This window comes from Microcebus murinus, chromosome 9 (genome assembly GCF_040939455.1).
Source record: "Microcebus murinus isolate Inina chromosome 9, M.murinus_Inina_mat1.0, whole genome shotgun sequence".
Taxonomy (NCBI): domain Eukaryota; kingdom Metazoa; phylum Chordata; class Mammalia; order Primates; family Cheirogaleidae; genus Microcebus; species Microcebus murinus.
Window position 1 is genome coordinate 58,695,720 of NC_134112.1, and position 23,896 is coordinate 58,719,615.

Below are 23,896 nucleotides of genomic sequence, written 5' to 3' on the forward strand. Positions count from 1 at the left end.
CGTCTCAGTAAGTAAGCCATCCAGATAGACAGTGCCAGGCCTGCAGTAGCCATTCATTTAATGCTGTGTCAGTGAATGAGTGAGTGAATGGTTGAGCGAGAAGTGAGGGACTCGGGCCTGAGGTGTGTAAGTGGTAGAGGTCAGGATGAGAAGGACACCACCACAAATTATTCTCATGCAGACAGAAGCTAAAGCCATGAGAGTGAAGGAGACCCCAAGGGAACAAGCGTAAGGTGAGAAAATAAGGACTGAGGAGTGAACCCTGATCTCGTTAGACGCAGCACGTTCTCCACGATCCTCTGTAAAACATTAGTCATCATTAGTCAGAGCTTCCCAGTCAGCAGGAGCAGCAGTTAGAGACACAGTGCGACCTTCCTCCATCACAGAAGGAAGATAATGTTCCAGTTCCCCTTCACATGGGAGGCAGATGAAGACGGAGGAGGCAGGACATGTCAGCTGTGATGAAGTACCAGATTCAGTAAAAGCAGGACGCCAGCTACAGAGACGTGCTGTTGGGCTGTGTTCCGGTGGCTGTCTCTAAAGCATGATTCTCAACTCGTTAATGCCCTTAGGGACAAAATCTAAATCCAGTCCCCGCTGAAGCTGTGTGTAGAATCTGAGGTAAGAATGTGCCCCAGAGTACCAATGCGGCTCTAGAAAGCAAACCAGACCCACATTGTCCTTAGGTGGGTGCAGGTGACACAAATACATTTTGTCATATGAAAATGGCTCACACTGTTTCAAATTCTGTTTATCAAGTAGTGAGTGAGGTTGTTGAAAACCTGAAAGCCTCCATTGTTTCTTTCTTAAGTGACCTGAGGTGAATTGTTCAGAAAGAAGCTGAGAACTCAGTTGAATTCAATTCAACTGAAAAATATTTATCATGGAATCACTGAACATTAATTGTTAACAATAAGGGTAGCTCTGCCAGTGCAGAGCATGGCCCCTGCCCCATAGTGTGGTGGTTTTCTCAATTGATATTATTTGTAGGGTGTAGCAGTGGTGTACTAGGCAGATTCTCTCTCTTGTCAACAAGGGGGTATGGAAGCCTTTGAAATCCTTTCTCTTTCACCAGTCCTATAGTCTTCTTAACAGTGTGAATTATATTGGAATGTTCAGTTTAATCTCTAAGTCACCACCTGCTGAGGTGATGCATATGGTGCTTATGGTGCTTAACAGTTAGCCTCACCCTGTTTGATTGAATCAGTAAATGCTGTAATGGGCTGTACAAGGGTCAGTTTCTAGGCCACTGGGAAAAGCCACCAGGGAGAGGCTGAAGTGGCCCCACTAAGCCAAAATGTGTGCTCATAGGGAGGCACTATCTGGGATTCACAGTCTGGCAGGCAGGGGTGGGTTTCACTCTTCTCTCTATTCTCTTGCCCCAAGGTCTCCTTCTGGCATCTGCCCACCAGCCCAAACTAGCTGACTAGCAATAGTGCCTTGGTATGGCACCTACTTCCCTGCAGTAGATCTTGCCTTGGACCAAATGCACAGCTTTCCTATGGGGGCAGGGATGCTCCACAACTGTGCTGCAGCTAAGAACCATGTTGCACTCTCCTTTCAGGTCTACCTCTGTGGGCTCCTTCACCTCCCAAGAATAGTTCACAGATTTCCCCTCTGTGTCCCTGAGCAATACAACCAAGTCCTGTGGGTAATGTATCCAGCCTGTGGACCTGTCCTCTAATCCACTAAGTTCAATTCCTGACCATGTCAAGGAGAAGCATGCTGGTCCCAAGTTGCCTGTGGAGTGCTCCAGCAGGCTTAATGTCCCTCTGCTTCAGGGTATGCTTTCATCTGCTGGAGCAGCCAGGCAGGCAGCACTGGGGTACGGCTGCCAGGCAGGGGGGCTCACAGTCCAAGCAGTCCTTGGTCCCATGCAGGTCTTTAAGAGGAAAGGAATGAGCTGCACTGTCTGCGGAAGCCTCCGTATGGTGGATGCACCAGCAGAGGGGCAGCAGCTGCTCCTGAGAGCCCCAGCACCGTCATCCTTTGGGACACACATGCTGACTCATGTGGGAACTGCCACAGCTGTGCTGGCAGCTGTAGGAGGGGTTGGAAAGAAGGAGAAGTGTCTGAATGGAGAGGAGCTGGGAATGTGGCCCCATTTGTCCCGAGGGGCCCCCCTGACTTGTTTCACTCTCCTCTACCCTGAAAGCAGCCAGCTCAGAATGTCCAAGCTCTGGAATCACACAGATTAGTTCCCCTAGAACCCACCATCCCCCTGTGGCCACCACAGTCTAGACAGAAGTTGAGAAATGTTTATGTGGAGGCCAGAGACAAGAAAACTGAAGGGCTAAAGTACCCTGGGGAGGACAAAGGCGCACAGTGGGTGTAAAAGCAGTATGGCACCCACCGCCTCAGCTTGGGACCATGGCGGGGGAAGCAACCCCAGAAGGACTGACAGCCCAGTGCTCTGTTCTCAAGAAGCTCCAAGTTCACTGGAAGCAGCAGCTTTGGGGCTCATAAGGGCAGAGAAGCTCTCCATCAGTTCAGGAGCCTGCAGTCTGCCAGAAGTGTGAGTGGAGGAAAAGCAAACACTCTCACGTACCCTTTCCATGGGGTTCCAGATTCCTCCAGCATTGATGTCTGCTGAAATCTTGCTCCTCCTTGTTCTGCTCTGCAGCTTCTTCCTGTGGAATCTCTGATAGGTTCAGGCACTCTTCCCTCAGAATTATACCTGGGCTATGCTTTTTTCATCTAAAACTTTTACTTCTTTCTGAGACAATCTGGCAACTGATGTCTCTAGTCAGACATCTTCCCTCCCCTCCAGTGACCTGGAAGATTTTAAGACAAGATCATAGCAATTAACTAGACTGCTAATGGCACCATCACCTGCCATCCTGCCACAGCAGACTGGTGTGGGAAAAGCACTCGGGATTTAGAGCCACAGAGGGTGTGGGCCAAGGCCTGGGGCCGCCACTGCCCTCTTGCACACCATGACATCATCAGAACCTTGGCTTCTCCTGTAAGATATGTAATCACCCTCCTCTTCCTCCTTCACACAGATTTCATAAGCAGTGTGATGATATGTCCAAAACTGCCATTTAAATGATAAACTGCTAAATCTGAGATTTTTCTCAGAGAAATAAAAATGTTCAATATTGGTAAAAATGCATTTTGATGTTTCTTCTCTTGAACAAATATTTATTGAACATCTATTTTAGGTACTGTGCTAGGAACTGAAGCCTCAATAACAAACACACATAAGACTCCTGCCATCAGGGAGTATTTAAACTCATGGAGGAGAGAAAAGTTATCACAAGAAATTGTACCTTTATTCTAATTTTAACAAATGTGAAACTTTGGCTCAAGAAGGTTAATGTAAGGGGTTGTTATGGGTTGAATTGTGTTCCCATTCCCTAAATTCATTTATCGAAGTCCTAACCCCCAGGACTTCAGAATGTGAATAACTTGGAAAATAGGGTCATTGTGGGGATAATTAGTTAAGATGAGTAGGTGGGCCCCCAATCCAATAGGACTAGTATCCTTATAAAAAGGGGAAATTTAGAGATGGCATTCTCCCTGTGTGCGAGTCTGTGTGAAGAAGAAAACAGATCTAGGTGATGCAGCAGAGGCCAAGGAACACCACAGATTGCCAGCAAACCACCAGAAGTTAGGAATGAGGCCTGAAACAGATTCTCCCTTGGTCCAGCAGGAAGCAACCCAATCAACACCTTAATCTCAGACTTCTAGCCCCAAGAAATGTAATACAATAAATTTCTGTGTTTAAATCTGAGGGGGGTGGGGGGGTGTATCTTTAATTAGTGATATCAGCCATGGAACTGGGAAGAGTGTTGAGGTTGATGGAACTATGAGAGCCTCCAATCATGGGATTTGGCTCAGACAAGTCTGGAACGTTAGCACAGAGGAAGGAACCCCAGAACCAAGATCTAAAGAAGGAGCCAGCTGCATGGCCAGGGCAGGGAACCAAGCTCCAAGCCCTTGGAGTGAGAGGGAGCCTGGAGGGTCCGAGGGACTGAAAGAAGGTCCCTGACACTGGAGGAGAGAAAGCAAAACAGGTAGGAACAAAGCTAGAGGCTAAAAAGATGGATATGGAAGAGATTGAGGTCCTATAAAGGATTTTCACTTTGTCCTTACAAGCATGAGCAAGCCAATTACAGGATTTTAAGTAGAGAAGTGACATGATCAGATTTATGGTTTGAAGAGATTACTGTGACTACAGAACAGATTGAAGAGGGTACAAGCAGGTGGCAGGTAGATTGGCTGCAAGGGGCCAGACAAGACCTGATGGTGGATTACTCAGATGCAGCATTGCACACAAGAATTGAAGACTATTTAGGAAATAACCACAGGACTTAAAGGGAACTTGAATTGCAGTGGTACAAGTTATTATTGAAGTGTTTTGTGGTATTTATTCTTGGACTCAGCAGTTCAAATCATGTCACAGGATAAATAATGATGTTTCATTAAAACATTATGATAAACCAGGCATGGTAGCTCATGTCTATAATCCCAGCACTTTGGGAGGCTAAGGCAGGAGGATCACCTACAGCCAGGAGTTTGAGGTTATAGTGAACTGTGATCACACCCACTATTGCACTCCAGCCTGGGCAACAGAACAAGACCCTGTCTCTTAAAAAATAAAAAGATGACAGATGACTTACGCTTGTGTTGGCATTGATATTGTGACCAGGTATTGAAGCTGTCATTGATGCTAGAGCCAGATATTGACTCTATTACCTCCTGTCTTCCTTGATTTGATAGCTTTATACTTTGTTAATACCATGATATAATTTGTTAATACTGTGAACATTTTTATATGTCAATAGGAAAAAATTAGCACATTTGCCAGAAAGATGTACCCAAATGACAAAGCTAATGCCTATTTTAACTACTGAGCCTCTGATGTCTATTCTAGTCTTATGTATAATAATTGTAGAATCCTTCCACTAACCAGATACCCCACATGCTGTGTATTTTAAAAGGTCAAATCTGTGAGTTTGTTTCATTAGAGATATTCACTCAATTCCTATATTAATAGGATAATCTCTACTTTGAAGCAGAGTGGCAAACACATGGCCCACCTGCTACCTCTCTTTCCTCCATTTCCATGGCTAGGATTGCTAATTGACAAAGATATAACTTCCTACTGAGCCTGTTGAGAAGTCTTCTCAACATAGCACTCCAGGCAGCCAGTTGATCAGAGTTGGCATGAGAGTTGAGTCTCATTTGCCATCTCCATTTTGACACTATGTAAATCCCTTGTTTCCAAAAAATAACTCTAAGGGCATGATTTTCCCCCACCAGATATATGTTTTGCTTGTTTTCATCAACAACATCTACAATAGATGCTATCAATGTCACAGGCAGCTGTGGAGCTTCCAGCGAGCTGACTATCCCGCTTCAAACATCCTCTTATCCTCTACCTGAGAATTTTCTCCAGTATCACAGGTGCTTCCTCAGCCTTAATCAGGCACAACCCAGAAATGCAACTGGAGGAGCATTAACACCCTAGGAAAGCAATCCTTATCCCCCAGGAGAGCCAGGAGAAATGTCTTGGCCTTTTAATGCATGTTCGGTGGTTTCTCAGATCCACAGGGGTACTGAGCCCCAGTTGCTCACAGTGATAATGTACTCCTTGGTGTGCTTCCCCTCCCTGAACCACTTTCCTCATTCTTCATTTTGTGCTTCCTAGGGTGACCCAGGTCTTCATCTCAGGGTCTGCTTTTGAGGGAACCCAGACTAAAATGGCATATGGGGTCATCTTTTGTCTTCGTGTTATGTGGAACATTCACAGAAGGTTCTTCCTAATGATCCGTGGACTGTGGTGCAAGCTCTGATTCTCCATTCCACAACAGACCCATTAGAACCATCTTTCCTTCTCTCTGGGAAGTTGTATAGGAGAACCTGGGGAATAAGCAAAGTAAAACAGAAAGAAATCAATTGCACCGAGAATTCCCACCCTAAAGCAAACATTCTTAAAACCCGTGTTTTGCAATTTTGGTTACTGAAAAATACATTGCAAGGATAATGCTATGATGATTTTGGTACTTTATCTACACCAGCATTATCAAGTGGTGCTATCAGGGAAGCCATACTGTTAAATGAAGATTGATTTTAAGTCTTGGCTGGTTAAATTCGTCAAAACAAGAAAACATCAGTTCTGCCTGTGTTATAGACCTCAGCTCTTAAAAATAGAAGATGTATGAACAGAGGTAGAGATATAAAATTGCTCTTTACAATTATGGATTATGCTGCTAAGAAGTTCCATTTAAAATGACATCAGGCCAAAGAGTCTCTTATATGCTTTCTCCCAACATTCCAATAAAGTGCCAAGAAAGCAGAAAAAAGATAACATCAGAGATTCACAGGTTCTAGCAGTGATGGATTTTTTTAATGAAGCGTGGAGACCATAACAAAGTAGTTAGCATGTAAGAAAGGGATGATTAACCTTGAGGATTAGAAGAAAGAGCATGACACTGAAAAAGATCTACTGCAGAAAACAGAAGAAATTAAAAAGAAAATAGCTTAGAATCATCAGACTCTAGTAGATATAACATTTAAAAAAAGAGAAATGGGCAGAGCAGGCTGAAATGTCAAGACCATGCAAAATATGGCTTGATGAAGTAAACATACCAAAATAGAGAAGTCTGTGTGGCTGGGAGATACCGCAGAAGATTAAAACATTATCAGGCAGAAGTAGAACTGATACAGCAAGAAATTAATGATGTAGAGTCATTGTGAGGGGTTCTCCAGTCTTGGGGCAACAGGTGTCAAGTTTATCCCTAACTCAACAGCAATCACATGCAGTCTCCCAGTGATTCTGTGTTTGATAGGGTGTTTCAAGTAGGAAGCCAAAGCCAGGCTGGGGATGTGGGAGTAGAAACTCAGAGTTACCAGAGCAGGAGAGAAAAAGTGAGATGTGACACAAGAGCTTTGACTATAACCCCTCTTGGAGGATAGGGAGACAAATGTCCCTCTTTTGATAAATCCTTATGATAGAGAGAAAAAGGACAGAAGTTAGGGAAACTGATAAAAGTCAACATGAAGTCTACAAATAGAATATGCCTTGATCTTCACTTCTCAAAAGTGCATGAGCAACCTGAGGCTCTTGTTAAGCTCCGGATCTGATTTGGCAGGTCTTGGATCCGAGATTCTGGGTTCCTAACAAGCTCCCATGTGAAGCTGATGCTGCAGGTCCTCAAACCACATCTTGAGCAGAAAGACTTCAGAGAAACCCTGAAGCAAATGCACTCAGCATATTCCAGGAAGAATTGACAAAGACAAATTCACATTTAGGCATATTCGAGCTGTTTAAAAAGCATTTTAAAAGATTTAAAAAACACCTATACAGTTATTCAGGGAGGAAATTGAAAATTTACTTACAAATAAAAATCGAGCAGATCCAGGCTTATCCTCTGCATCATTAAATCAATCTGAATCTTCAGACTCTTTCTCTATTCAGATTTCTTCTCATCTGAATGTGAGCATGCTTATCCCACCTGAAAGAAATTGGGTCTCCCCCAATTTTTATACTGGCAAGTATTGATAGCCTTCCTCATTTTCTTTGCCAACTGTTTACAGTGTGCCATAAACCCAGAGCAGTTTTCTCTCTTCATTGCCCTTGGTCTTGTTCAGAACATAAATAAAAAGCCCTTTGTAGTTGTTAATATTTTTCTGCAAGACTCGCCTCACTCTGAGTTTTAGCCTCCCTGACACAATTCTTCCTCTTCCAGTGTGCTCCTTTATTCCTGTTTGAGGCTATTCATCTTGCCTGCTTTATTTTGAACCTATCCTTTGTGTAGCTGAGTTTATCAGAAGACAACATGTGCAGACTTATCCTTTTTAGATATTCATTTGGATTACTTGAAATGGTTGGATTGCTCTCTCCGTAAGGAACAAAGCCAGGGGAGAAATGGCCATTTGAAAACAATTTTATAGTGTTTATGAGAAAAACACTTTTATTTAAAAGATACAGAAGGGATCATTTTTTAAAGCATTGTAAAGAAAGCCTCAACTTCCCACATTAAGAAACAAAAACAAGATTCACCAAGTCAAAGATGGCAGCCATGTGAAATTTTCTGTGCAAATTGAAGGCACTGCTTGGCTGAAACGTGGTGAGTACTGGCAACAGCGGATCTTCCATGCTCATGTAAGGGACAGGTTGCTTCTAGCCTAGGTCAGTTTCATTAGCAAAAAATTGCCCTTTTACCTACTTCAAATAGCTTAAGCAAATTATCCAAAGGAACTGCAGGGCTTAACCCATTTAATGAATTTTAACAGGAAATACATGAATCAGTCAAAAAGCAGGAAAAAGTGAATAACATTGAACTAGTTTTAATGGAAATTAGCTCATTACCCTGCCGGCTTACATTTACCAAAGGCTGAATTTTTGATGGAAAGCTTAGGTCTGTTTGCCAGGCTGTGGGAAAATGGGAGGATCTTTAAATTAAAGATTAACTTTATTAGTGCTATTTTTCTCCCTCAAATTAGCCCTAAATGGAGATTCTTAAAACCCCGGGGCTTTTTTCCCCCCTTTGAGAAACTTTTTAAAAAACAGTTTCCTCCACTGAAAGAGTCTCTCAGTCCCTGAAATATTTTCAGAAATGTAGTAGGAAGGTATTAATACATTCCCTTTATTCCCTACAATCCTCTATAAGAAAGGATAACTTAAGAGGTGGAAGGGTCTGGGTGGGTGTTCAGGTGAGTTTCCTGTCCTCCAGGAGTGTGTCACAAGGACTGTAAAAAAAAAAGCTTTCAATTTCTTACTTTCTCTTTTTTTTTCTGTCTCACACGTGTGATATGTGCACATTTGTTCTCCCTGTTCACTTTTTCCTCTCTCTTCTTACTAATGCTTTAAAATTTTTTAATTATGGCAAAATATACATCACATTAAAGTTACCATTGTAACCATATTTCAGTGTACAGTTCAGCAGTGTTAAGTATATTCAAATTGTTGTGTCTCCTTTTTAAGCAAAGCAGAACACACAGCTTTTAATAACCCAGGGCATGGAAATCTGCAGTGAAATGGGTCTTTACTTCAAAGTGATTCCCACTTCTTTTCTACTGCTGCTGCTTAAAGAAAAAGAGAAATAGAAAGTGTTTCCACAGCATTGCTATCATTTTTAGTAACTGTAGAATCCCCTATAAAATACACGGAATTGTAACAATAATCTTCAAAACCACAGTCATATGTTCTAGCAGGTATTTCAAGTGAAAAGAAACTATTTCACATTCTGCAAATGGGAGTTCCATATATCATTCTGGAATATAGAAGCATGTTGAAAGATTTCATTCTGTTTGGGGAAATTCCTGGATATCTTGAAAAGCTGTCTTGGCGTTATTCCAAATTGAAGATATTATAATGGGTTAAAGTTGCTCCTCATTGCATTTTGATCCCTTACTTGAATTGGGGTAGTTTTTAAGGAAGTTCGTCATCTTGTTGCCCTGTGAAAATAAATAACAATAAAACTTACCATACAATCTACCATTTGATCCAGTAATCCCATTGCTGGGCATCTACCCAAATGATCCAATGACACTCTACAAAAAAGACACCTGCACTCAAATGTTTATAGCAGCACAATTCATAATTGCAAGGCTGTGGAAACAGCCCAAGTGCCCATCAATCCAAGAATGGATTAATAAAATGTGGTATATGTATACCATGGAGTACTATTCAGCTCTAAGAAACAACGGTGATATAGCACATCTTATATTTTCCTGGTTAGAGCTGGAACCCATACTACTAAGTGAAGTATCCCAAGAATGGAAAAACAAGCACCAGATATATTCTCCAGAAAACTGGTATTAACTGAGTAGCACCTAAGTGGACACATAGGTATTACAGTAATAGGGTATTGGGCAGGTGGGAGGGGGGAGGGGGGCGGGTATATACATACATAATGAGTGAGATGTGCACCATCTGGGGCATGGTCATGATGGAGACTCAGACTTTTCGGGGGAGGGGAGGAAATGGGCATTTATTGAAACCTTAAAATCTGTACCCCCATAATATGCCGAAATAAAAAAAAAAAAAAACTTACCATACAAATGCATGCCAGAAAAGGGCTCTCCCTTCAGAGCTACTATGAATACATTGATGTTCTTTTCATTTTGGATATCATGTGTCAGGAGAAGTAGATTCTGAAAAGAGTCACTCTGTGAACCATTCTGCTTGGGAAAAGACCACGTGCTGACCAGTGATCATGTAATGTGAAAATGGTCCTTTGTCACACTAACACGGGCCACAGGATTCTGTATCACGTGAGGTGAGACCTCAGTCCAGGCTACTGATGAACAAGCAGCCAGCACAATCCATTGATCTGTACAGCAAATGGCATGTCCTGAGGTTTCTCTCAGGCAAGATTCCTGACAACAAAAGAAACATTAAATATTTTCTTTCTTTTTCTTTTTATTTATGTGAATAGGTATTACCTACAGTATATGTTTCTGTTGTGTATATAAATTGTTCCCTGTACAGGATGACCAGATTTAGCAAATAAAAATACAGAATTTCTAGTTTAATTGAATTTCAGATAAACAGTGGATAATTTTTAATATAAGTATATCCCATGCATTTTTTGTCTTATGCCATATATGGGACATACTTAACTATTAAAAATTATTCATTGTTCATCTGAAATTCAGACTTTGCTGGGCATATGTTTTATCTGGCAACCATATTTGTATAGTTTATTAAAAATTATACTTAGTTGACATGTAGAATTTAGATTTCAACAATGAGGTCAGTGTTGGTTTCTTTCCTCTGCCATTTTCAAGTACCAGAATTTTCTGTCTGAACTATTTGCATTTTGTATCTGATTCTCTGCCCATCTCACTGTGCTTTTAGGAGCAAAGTTAATGTATTCTAGTTTTATGTCTGGTTCCAAACTTTTGTGCTTTATATTTAAATGCATCTATTTAAAAACATAAATTTAAAATATGCTGCCAATTTTCTTTATTAGCTGAATTCTCTAAATTTTTCCATTTATTCTTTCATTTTTTTATGTTTCTTCACAGGTTTCATTTCAATTATACCTATACTTTGAGATCTTTTGTTTTTATTGTCTTAAGACTCAAGATTAAATAAATTTGTGTGCATTTGTATACACACACACACACACACACACATGAAGTCGATGCAGATAAAAGTCAATAAGTGATCAGTATGGAAAACATGAGTCAAGTCATTATAAAAAATTGTAATCCCACCAGAGAATTCTAATACACAACTTTCTATAGAAGTAGTAGAAATAAAGGCCAGAAACCAAAATATAAAGGAACTATTACTATAATTTTAAGAAAAAATTTTTCTATAAACTTGGGTTTGTAAAGAAGACTACATTAGCTTGGAAAGACTTAAGAAAAAGTTGTCCATGTCTCTGTTCCTATTTCCCTGTGAGGATGGGTGGTGAGAAGCCCAAAAAGTAGTAGTCTCAGCAAAATGCTTAGGACAGAAAAAAGCTAGAACACAAGTGAGATGTAATGGTTTCTGGGGGACCAGGGGAATGTTGCCCCTATTGTCCATAAGGTAAGCAACAGGAGTGAAACTTAGCAAGAAGTCTTTGAGCAATTGTGCCCATTAGAAGCTATTCTACACATGCCAAGTATGTGGACTCACCAACATAATGCACATAGATGAAAAACTTCCTACATCTCATAAATCTTATCTTGCTTTTGAGATGTATCTCCTACCAGAATAATTTCAGAAAGAAGTACAACATAATAACTAGAATGTCTCCTAAAGGATTTAGAAGTTTTTATTTGGTGTTTAGGGTTTTTTAATCTTAATTGGAATAGATGAGATTTCCTAGAGAGGCCATCCCCACAAAACATTATGGTACATTTATAATATATAATAGTTTGACCCACAGTTCCAATGAAGTTGAGCAGAAAATTGGAGTTTAATCATGTAGAAAACTTGACCTTCTGTTTTAATCAGGACCAAATTGAGTATATCCAAAATAAATGTTTTCTAGTCATCTTAATTTAAATGTTTATAAATATTAACCATGCTATAGCATGGTTAATAATTTGACAAAGAAACACAAAGGATCACGTAAATTATTTATTTTTAAGGAACTCTATTTTGATACTATTTCTTACTACCTTAAATTACTTTGCAGCAAGCAGCTTCTTTTTGACAATGACTCAGAAAAGGGCAACCATTGCTTTGGAGATTGAAGCCTCTGCAGCATAATTCAGCATTAGAAATATTCCAGAAAAATGCCATAATGGGAGTATTAAGGAAGTCTTGGGTTGCACCAGTGGTCTGAGGTTAGACTGAATGAAACAGCTTAAAAGAATGAGGATCCAAAGTGCCTATGATGAAAGACAGTCAAATTAAACACCCTCTCTCTTTGTCTGTTCTTGACCAAGCTCCTGATATTAATAATACCATTTTAGTCCTGACACCGTAACTACTGAGAGAGCAGATGATTATAAATTTTCCATAGGAGGGAAAATCATATTTTAAGATAATGTCCCATATGGAGATGAGAGCTCCATAATAGAGGAGCCCTCTTCAGTATCTCTGTATCAAAGTTTAAGAAACCCCCAGCACCTATCAAATGTGAAACAGCAGAGACTCAAAATCTGTTTTGGCACTGCAGGAAGAAGGTGACAACACAAACAAGGAGAAAAAATAATTGAATGTTTTGAAATTGTGAAAATATATAAATGACATCTTTTCTCAAAAGAACTGTTACTAGTAATTCCATAAATCAGCAAATAAATTTAATCCTTCCCTGAAAATAATGGTTAATTGGCCAATACGTTAAAATTTTTTTCAGTTTATGACTCATGGTCAAATTGTTTTCATTGTCATTTTATAGAATGAGTCAAGGAGATAAATGTATTTATTTATCTATAATTTTTACTCTCAGCTCTTTCCAAAAAGGATGTGATTAAATCCTTATAATTAAATTATAATCAAATTGCACATTGAACAGAATTTTTTTCATTAACTGGAAAGAGAGATAAGAATGAACAGAGTATGTGAGAGAAAGAGAGTTAATTCTACCAAGCATCTTGGGTAAAATGGTTATTACACTTGAGCATTAACTTTATTTCTGAGGGTTCCAAAGAAAGCTGAAAAATAGGATGAATGATATAGTTTTACTCTTTGCATAAAATTAATCATCAGTGCTTCATAACAGTGCATTGAGGTGCAATTAGTACTTTTGCTGTGCCTGAGTTGCATTGCTTAAAGTGTGTAGGTGATTTTATGTCCAGATTTCTATAGATGTTTCCTATAAAGGGAAACAGGAATAGCTGTTAGCTATTCCCATTTTGCACAAGTCTCAATTTTAAAGATGATGAACACAGTATGTGGCATGTTTTCAATATTCATTTCTATTGGGGATTTTATCAGATACCATCTAATATTAATTTGACTGAAAATTGTTGAAAGACGGAAGATGATGAAGAGACAATAATTTTGTTTTATATACTAGATTAAGTTTTGTATTGTTGGGACAAATATATATCAGTCTACTCTCCATCCACTACTTTAAGCTTATTTTTATGGCCTTTAAAAAAACTAATTCCATATGATAAAAATAATAAAAGAAAAAGAGAGTTAACCCATTCTTTACTTTTAATTATCTTAATAGTCATTTGGATCACAACAGGGTTCGTCTAATCATCAGACCAGTTGTGATAACGGAAAGAGCTCAATACGTTGGACAAAAAGGATTTGGTGGTACATGATTCATTCAATTAACAAAAATTTTGAGCTGCTTCTTCATACAAAGCATTGTGCTAGCACTGGGGTACAAGGATAATGAAATGGAAGTCTGCTCCACAGAAGATCTCAGAGGGGAAACAGTCACATAAAAATTAATAGTAGAATCTGGTTCATAATGTAGGGATGCACATTATTTTTTAATTTAGGAATAATAAAGGCTTGTTGGTTGATTTGTAACCACATTAAGCAGGCAAATAAAGCAGAGTCATTTCTTATAGTAAGCAAAGATACTTACTTTTCAAAATCTAGATTGCTATCTATATCCTCTCTTTCTCTCTCCTGCTAAGGCTATTTAGTGGAAATCCCTACAGACGACTCTGTCTTGGGTCTTGTAAAGTGGCTGACCATTTGACACACGTTCACTTGCCTTCTCTGTGCCTCAGAATCCTCAGGTGCCAAATAAGGAAATGTTTTTAGAATCCTTAATATAATATCAGTGAAGTTATTTGAGCTCCTTGAAGAAAACAATACAGCCAGACAGAATTTTATTTTTGTTGTTGTTATTGTTTGCTGTTAACTAATTTAAAGTCAATTACAAGTACCTTAATATCATGCTGCTCGTAGATGGTAATGGGGTATATTTTCAACATTCAAATATTGGTGTTTTTTTTTTATTACAGGTTTCTTTTCTCCATGGAAAACTCCAAAGCCTGTAAGTTGGAATTATTATGCCTCTTTATTTCTAGTTACTATTGTAGTCCCATTAAGTAAGAGTTGAATTAGGTGACCTCAAAAATCTCTTTCACTTCTAATATTCTGTGATGTCAAAAGAACAAATCCTCTGTATCCCTTTGGCATGTATTTGTCCCACAAGTACAAGAATAACTCATCTTACTTTCCCATAAAGACCATTCTGATCTTTTTTTAAAATACGCTTACAAAATGAACATTAACACTGTTCAATCTAGTGTAATGAAAATACCTTGGAAACCTTTTGATTTTCCCCTGTCAGAAATACTAGGTAGTCTTTATCACATGGGATTTTTACAAAGAACGCAAACTATAGGCCCAGAAGTTTTGACCTGCAATTAAATCTTGTCCACAAGATATTTAACTTAATATATTTATATTTATATTTTAATGTCTACAGAGCTATATGTGTGTATATATATGTTAGTTCAGTATATATGTATATAAATTACATGTGCGTATATACACATACATATACGTTTAAGCTCTGTATAATATATATATATATATATATATATATATATATATATATGCTGCCAAACCTGATAATCACTCAAAATGGTACTTCTGAATGTCCTGCAGTTGCTGGAGATCATTGCCATCATCAAACCTCTCTGGGCCTAGTTACCTTATGAAACATGCTAACATTTTTATGTTGATGTAAGAGGATGGTGGGTTTTAATAATCTCTCTGTAAAGCTAGATTAACCAAGTTGACTTAGCAGTTAGAGATGGTATTTACTTGCCATTAAGTTGAAACTACTAATGGCCCAAGTCCCAAGAGCTGGGTCTGGTTTTCTGAAATCCCATTTTATGGTGTGTTACAATACTCTACCGTAACTGGAATGTCTAAAACTCATGACTGGAAGGGTGCTACAGACAAGCAGAGCATGTCTCACTGAGCATGTCCTCATTTAGAACATGGCTTATCTAATCCACTGAGAACATCAGATAGGAGAACCAGTCCTATTTAGGCTTAGCAAATCACTTACTGATGCATGTGATTGTGAAAAGAGGTATTTTTAAATAATTAAAGTGAAATTTGGTTTACCTTGATGTCAAAATAGTTCCTTCTTTTAACCACCAAACTTAAATCTGTGCTCTGTGGTTACCCACATCTTTATCTAATTTAGCAAGGAAACTTGCAAACTCATCATGGTGCTACAATTATGCAATCTAGTGATTTCCTTATATGTGCCACATTTACACAAATTATGTCATTTGGTGTAATTACAGCATTTGCTGTCATTATAATAATTACATTCATAGTCAATAATTCCAAAAAAGGTTTTATAGAACTCAGCAAACAATTAATCCTGAACCTGTGTATCTCTACAAAAGCTAAGGCTTGGACTTCCAGGTCCTAGGCTGAGTAAAGGTAGAAGGCTGTAGATTTAATGTCCTGCATGTATCTACCAGAAACTCATTAGACTGAGGACTATAATGAGAGGAAGTATGGTATAATTGTTTAGGGGACAGGTTCTGAAGGCATACTGCCTGGGTTCAAGATTTGCTGCTTCTCATTACTAGCTATATGACTTTGAACGAGCTGCTTAAGCTCTCGGCATCCCAAGCTCTACATCTGTCAAATGGAGATAATAGTAATACCCTTCTCATAGGGTTATTGTGAAAATTGTATGAGTTAATCCATGCAAGGTGCTTAAAACCATGCCTCTACATGTTGAGCTCAAAAATATAAGGTACTATCACCATAGGAAGCAGATCCCCATGCACGAACCCTTAACAAATAAATAATCTTAACAGTCATTTGGATCAACTCTATGAAATGAGCATGGTTGACTGAACTCAACACAAATATAATGATATACCCACAGTATATGGATTTATACACTCTCTCCTCTGAGGAGGATTGATGACATCATTAGTCAGAGTAAGAAAAATACTATCCTGGCTGAGTTCTAGCCTCCTCCTTGTCCTGTGTCACTCCCTGACGCTCTTCTCCCCTACTGATCCACATCCTAAGCTAATCTATGTCAACACAGTCACGTCCTCTTTAACAAGTAATACACTAATTATAGTAAGTTCTCATTCTCTCCATCTGGAAGGGATCAAGTTCATTCTTCAAGTACAGAATTGAGCCAAATACCTTTATTTTCCAGCCCTGCTCAAAATAGGGAGGGAGTGGGTTAAAACTACCCCAATTTCCATAGGAAGAAAACAAGTTTTAGACATAGTATTTCATGGAGGAAAAAAATAACCTGCCTTTTTCACAACCCCTCTACTCTCTATATGCACCATAGAATCAAAAGCTGGGATTAAAAATAATTAGCCACAACCATGAATGGATTTTTCCATTCTGTTTGACTGTATGTCCAGTTTGCCCACTGCTATTTCAGTGACTGCTCTTTCATACAGTCAGACATCCATTCATTCACCAAGGCTGGCAGAGATAGCGTCTACTATCAAATAGAGAAAACAATTTTATTTCCATTTTTCCTTACTCTAATGAAATGTTCATAAATCTCAGGCCAGGTTACAGACACCACTGAGACCAGACAGGAGAAGCCCAATAAGAAGCCTTGTTGAGAAATAGGCACCTGGTAGGCACCTGGTAGGTGCCCAAACTCTAGATGGGTCAAGGCCAGGAAGATGCTAGGTAGAGCAAGTGAGGCCCATAGACCTAGGCATGGGGACAGGATCAGGAATCCAGGAGGTTCACAAAGGTAGAGAGGAACATAGTGTGTCCTAGGTAGAAAACAAAAGTCCAGAGACTAAGGTGTGTAAGGAAGTGGGGAGGAGTCAACAGACTCCACCCTTCAGAAGGTACAGTCGGGTCGGCACACCAGCCCCAGAGAAGGGGGCAGCCTCTGGTCCCAGGGCAGGTGGTTTGCTCCATGGTCTTTGGAATTGGAGCCACCAGGTTTAGAGGGAGCAGGGCAAGAAGGGGTAGGGGTGGAATGGTAAATCTACTTTTTCATGGGCACAGTGATTTTCTGCTCCACAGTCTTTTAAGAAACCCTGACAGAGTGACTCAAGGGTTGATGAATGTCACAGCAAGAAGTTGTGAATGCTTTACAAAGCATGAACTGGACTCGACTAATTCTCCAATCTCTGTGCTACAGAAATTGTAGAATTTGTCAATCTGCCATAGAAACTTTCCCAAACAGTGCCCAGAGCATTATGTGTTCTGTAGTTTTAAGATTGTTTTTTTTAGAAATATCAATATTTTACCTGAAGCATGTTTGCTCCAATGACTGTACATGAACAATACAGATCCCAGCAAAAGCAAGACACATGTGGATTATCAGGCAACACTCAGTGCAATATGGGAGAAAGAAATGGACATTGGCTGGAGCCGCATGATGACAATGGGGATACTACAGCTCCTCTAACTGTATTTCTAATTTGTTTACTTTTTTGCATTTAGTATCTTATGTTTGGGGACAGAAGAGAGAAAGTCATAGCCAGCATGAATCCACAGGGTGCCTAAAGTCAATTAAAGTGAAAATTTTTAAAGGGTATTCCTTTAGCCACAAATGTGGTCATCCACATCATAGCAAAGTCTCCCAGAATGGATTACCAAAGAAACCCAAAATAACTTTCTATATGAGTTTCACTATCAAATGAATTATGAATTGTATATTTAAGGATTTTTACTAAATGGGAGCACAGGGTGCACTGAGCAGAAAATTTGCTAAAAGTCTAACCGTCTTTACCAGCTATTCCCCTCAGTGTGTTATTATGTAAACAGGCATTCCTGTTAGAGCTAAAGGCTGCTTCTGACCCAGGATCTGCCACTGACAGATGCTGCTGCCACTTACCCTCTCTATGCTTCTAGAGATTATGTTGAATAGGAGGGAACTGAACTAAACTAGAGGTTTCCATACTTGTTAGCTATAGAAATTTAGTTCACATGAAATCTTGGGCAGTAGCTCATATAGAAAAAGAAATTAAAATGAAGCCAATCTTATTGAAAGAAGGGTCAGCGACCCATTTCTTTCCTAGTTTACTGGCTCAACTCAAACCCCTGCCATAGTCCCAGGTGGGCCACAGGGATCTCTGGTGTGACCCAGCACACATGCAGTTTGAAAAACACTCGAGCACATGGTACCTGACATCCCTTCCAGCTTTAAAATATTGATGATTGACAGGTCAGAGCTAGAATCAGAGCCCTGGCCAAAATATAGCCAGTGTGAAAACAAAAGCAGGACAGTGCAGTAGGGGACAGAAAGATATGATCCTGCCAAGTTCAAAGTATTGTATATCAAAATTGCTTTTTCAAGTGCCCATATTTTATTCATGACTTCATTCATTTACTAAATGAACGTTTTCTGAGCACTATGTGCTAGTAATACAGCAAGAATAAAGACACAGCTCCTGTCCCCAACATGACCTATTTGAGACCCAGAGGGGCAGACGTATAAGCATGGGTGGGTGTGATGAGTGGTATGAGAGGAAGTAGAGGTGGTGTCAGGGCACCCAGGAGGGGCCAGGTGGGCAGCAACAGCTTCTAGGAAAGGAGATTTCGCATCTGAATCAAGTAGCCAGGTAAAGTGAGGAAGGGAGGGAAAGAGTGGGAAATGGGTAAACTGTGCATGTAGACAGAGAAATAAAGAAAGTATGCGAAGTTTCAGAGGCAGAACAGAACCTGGTAAATCCTGGGGAACAAAAGGAGAGACCACCCACCAACATGAGAAAGGCGAGCAGAACTGGGTCAAGAGAAGCCAGCCACACCCACTAGGGAGCTTGGCCTTTATCCTGAGGACCTTGCTGACCCAGCGCAGAATTTTAAGCAGGAGGATAAACTAATCTAATTTTTTACATGCACTACAGGATTATTCAAAGCAGAAGTTGAGTTTGAATAAGGAATCAGTTAATTGTTAGATGAAGGTGAAGTTGGTGGGACCAATAGGTGATCTCAGTGAATCTGGCTTCCTCCTTATAAAGGATGATGTTAATCTCTGCTTTATCTATCTCACAGTGCTATGGTGAGGATCAAAGAATATTGTGTATGTGAAAGAGCATGATAAACTGGGAAGTACTCTATAGATCTTTGATAAATTGTGATAGTAGCATTTTGGGGGAGAAATCACCAGATCAGCAGTAAATGAGACTTCCTAGAAGACTTTGAACAATTCCTGAATCCTAGATGGTTGTATAATTACTTATAAACTGAAAGTGATTGAAGTATAAGATGCTGTTAGGATATGCATAGGTAGCAAATGGATCGTGCAGATACTTTATCTTCTGCTTTAGGATTATAGTAGTGATGTGATGTACTAGGACCATCTTAGAAAAGGAATACTATACATTTCTAAGCATTTACACATGTTATCTTTATTTTACGGGGGAAGTTACATGATGTGTTAAAATTTAAATTAAATTGTCATAAATTTGTATTTATGACAATCTATGATGCTTTATTGTATTGAGACTTTTGTAGTCTCAATAGATTGTTTTCTTTCAAGGCAGTTATACCAAAGTTTTAAATGTTTCCTGGAAGAAAAGTCCACAAGGCAAGAATGTCTAACTGAAAGGTGACAAGAGAAATAGCAGGGAAGGACTCACTGTCAGTCATTTTCTCTGTTCTCTTTCCCTTTTTAGATAACAGACCGATGGGAGAATCAAGGCAGTCCTCAAACGAGTTTATCTGCTCCGGCCATACCGCAGAACCTGCCCTTCCCGCCCGCACTTCACAGGAGTTCCTTTCCTGACTCAACAGAGGCCTTTGACCCACGGAAGCCTGACCCATATGAGCTCTACGAGAAATCTAGAGCCATTTATGAAAGTAGGCGTAAGTGAAAGCCATGTACAACAAGGGTGCATTAATAACAGCTGAGGCCCTGACAGGAGATATATGGAGGCTGAATGATCTGGAATGATTTTATATTCTGAGTTTCAAAAGTCTCAAAAGTAGAGCCAACTGGTCTAAAATTATCTTTAAAAGCCTGTTGATTCTAAAAGTAAGCTTATTATATGTTTCAGTTTTAAACTGTATCTCCTACTTTTCCCCCCTAAGTACCTGAGGAAAATCAGGAATATATTTGGGGTGGGGTGGGGATGCGTATTTAGTTTCGTTTCAATCACCAAATAAGAAAAAGAAGTGTTTAAAATTTGTATCTGTTTAATCTGATCTTGAGTCTAAAAGCTTAAATTTTTCTTAGAGCTTTGAATGCAGCCATTGAAGTTAGAGCTTTGAGTAAAATGTCAGCCAAGTCTTTCCAACTCACAGTCATGAAATTAGTTGGTTTTGAAAGCAGTACGGAGCCAGGTGCCAATCATCCCCGCCAGAGTCTTCTGCTTCTCATTTCATACAATCAGCCACTTTTGAATGTTCCATCTTAAAATATTGTATATGCACTTGTCACCCTATCTGAAGGTCTTTTAAAATTATTCCATGGCACTTTATAAATACTAGAAAACAAAGTTTTTTGGCCAGGCACAGTGGCTTATGCCTATAATCCCAGTACTCTGGGAGGCCAAGACAGGAGGATCTCTTGTGGCCAAGAGTTCAAGACCAGCCTGAGCAACATAGCAAGAGCCCATCTCTAAAAACAAATAAAATAGAATAAATAAAAATAAAATGATTTTTTTTAATTAGCCACGAGTGATGGCATGCACCTATAGTCCCAGCTACTCAGGAGGCTGAAGTGGGAGGATTGTTTGAGCCCAGGAGAGTTCGAGGTTGCAGTGAGCTATGATCATGCCATTGCACTCCAGCCTAACCGAAGGAGACCCTATCTCTATTTAAAAAAAGAAAAAGAAAAAAAAAAGAAAAGAAAAGAAGTCTTTTGCTATTGCGTATACATTTGTCATGCTTCTTTCTGCCATCTTACAGGTTATCTCCACCACATGTTAGAGGACAGGAATCTAAATGGCATGAGTGTATAACACACAGTATAGTAAGAACCTGAGTAAACCATCAGGTAACCCAGCCTAGTGAGAAGGGTTTTGTCCCTGGCGCTCCCATTTATGGTGTGCTGACTTCCTTTGCTTCAGTGTTCCGCCAATGTCTTTTTTCCAACTTTATCATCGGAAGCATGAATAACAAGTTTTAAATTGTGTGTGATCTCAGAGGATCTCAAATCTGCTTACTCTTTTGATGAGCTCAGGGGCTGAGTATTATGCACCCAGCTGGTAAAGGGAAAAGCAGACATAATACCTTTCTTCCATCCTCTACAACTGTTTGTAGAAGTAATTTTGGTTGATAGAATAGTTAGGACAGCAGGCCGTCGAGAAATCATTTTCATCAAAATGAAACAGCCCACAAGTACACACTTTTTTTTTAAGAGTTGGCTACATCAGAGCTACCATATTTTATTCTTTTCCTAGATAAACAACTGAAGTATCTTTAGAGGATTGTATCATCAGAATGTCTTTGCTGTAGTAGAGTAAGAACAAAGGAGGCATTTTTAGCTGTATAATATAGGGTATGAATCCAGGGTGTTAATGCTCATTAAACTGAAAAAAATTGAAAAGATTTCAGCACAGTTCTTAATATCTTTTCTGCTTCAATAACCAAGTATTTATTGAATACTCACTTTATTCTCAGCACTGTGGGAAGATACCAAAGATGAGTAATATGTCTGCTCTCACACATTTAACTGGAGAAATAAGAAGACTGAGTGTAAACAAGCAGAGACACAGCGTGGTTCTAACGTGGAAGGTGGAAACACGTTGCAGGATTAAAATATCATCCTTGGCTTGTTTGATTTTATGGTTATATTTAGGGAGCATTAAGAGATGCTTCTTCCTGGTTTTTTGCCTCTTCATTAGTCATTTGCTTCCATCCTTTTGCGGTTTCCTGGCTGAGGCAAAGCTTTATTATTCAAGACAAAGGCAATGCTGGTGTTTATTCCCAATCTTCTCTTTGTGGTTCTTCTCTGGTACAGTTGCGCCCTCAGTTTCTGAGCAGGAATTGTACATGACCCTGTCTCAATTCTGAAAGAATTCTGCTTTCTTTAACCAGCCCTTGCAATACCGTTTGTGTTCATTGCTTTTCCTCTCCTCACCTGTAACAAGCCAAGCGAACCAATCCACCTTAACCTCCCATAACTTTCTTTTTCAGTCCTCCTCTGGGAGCTCTTTATCCCCCTTTGCTTCTGCAGCTGCAGAACAGCAAACACACTGACGACTCCCCATGTCACCCCCCCTCGGTGCCCTCACCTGTGCCACTGCTGCTGCCACCCTAGTGGCACCCCCATTCTTGTTTCCCTCTGATGTTTCTAAGGTCTCAGTAATGTTTTCAGGGTCAAAACTCCCAGGAAGCCAAAAAAGGGCAAGCTTATTTCCTTTCCTCTCCTTCTCTTTTCTATCGTGTTATTTCATAACGCTAAATGGAGTGTGAATGAAAGACAGAAATCACATCAAGGTAAGAAAAGCTCTACCCCTGAAGATTAAGGACACCAAAAGAGCACGATGCCATTTTCTCTACTCTGTCGAGCTGATCATTTCACTCTGTTTGTCATGCGGGTATCTTTAAAAAACAAGACAGCTTTTTGCCCTCTGTGCATTTCTGTTTACAAGTAGGAAAGTTATATTCTCTCATTTAAATTTTTAGAGTAACACTAAAAAAAAAAAAATTTTTTTTGTTAACTAATGGGTGAAAAACTCAGTCTATTCCTCATCCTCTTCAGTTGTTTTAGGCAATGATCATAAAATGTATACACCCAAACAAAAGATCCATATTCAGCATTTTTTTTATTGTGAAACACTCCTATTCTTATTCCTTTGAATCATATGCATGACATTTAGGTTTGGCTCTATTTATTCTTGTGTCTCTAAACTTTTTCCTGGGAGGAAAAAAAAAAATCAGTGAGACCAAGGAAAATGTGGGGGAGAATCCTAACCAAAGCTATTTAAACTAAGTCCTTTGACATTTTCCCCAGCCCATCGTGATCTCCTGGTATCCTTCCTCATTGCCATCTCTAAAGCCAAAGGGATTTTTGCGTTCACATTCAAAACTGGGTTGCAATCACCAAATAAAAAGACTCACCCCCACCCACAAGCCTGGGCTGTACAGAGCTACAGAAAGTTCATTCTATCAAAGTTGTCAAGAAATATTTGGTTTCAAGTTGCCAGTCCCCTACAAATGATACAAATTTATCAAATGATGTTAATGCTGCCGTGCCTCATTTGACTCATAATTACATTATGCTGACATTTTAATGTGCACGCACAGGACATCTTAATAAAGGTGTATTCCTGGGGGGAAATACTGTGATTGTAAACAAATGAAGACAACCATGAGATACTAGAGCCACATGAAATAGAACATGACAGGTACATGCTTACTAGAAACAGCCTATCTTTGTGAGATCTTCTCAAGATGGGATAGGACTGAAGAAAGACAGAGAAAGGAAGATTCTTCCACCCAGCAGGCTGGAAATGCCTCTGATTTCAGAGCATTAGGCACAGTGCCCAGAGGTGGCAATGGCAGGCTCCACATCAATCAACGAGAATATATGAAACTCTCACCACATGTCTAGGGCCCTGCTAGGCGCTCCCCAAGAGAAAAGTCATGAGAAATAATCTC

The 23,896-nt window shown here is 39.5% G+C and overlaps 1 protein-coding gene across 4 annotated transcripts in view; it reads left to right on the forward strand.

Annotated features, from left to right (window-relative positions):
• The window catches only part of MAGI2 (membrane associated guanylate kinase, WW and PDZ domain containing 2), a 1,296,878-nt gene that overhangs the window by 1,102,280 nt on the left and 170,702 nt on the right, over positions 1–23,896 (forward strand). For all 4 annotated transcript variants that reach the window (XM_020289800.2, XM_076006486.1, XM_076006487.1 and 1 more), the window contains 2 exons: positions 14,332–14,363; positions 19,966–20,155. In XM_020289800.2, the coding sequence (XP_020145389.2) occupies positions 14,332–14,363; positions 19,966–20,155 (222 nt within the window). The remainder of the gene's footprint in view (positions 1–14,331; positions 14,364–19,965; positions 20,156–23,896) is intronic.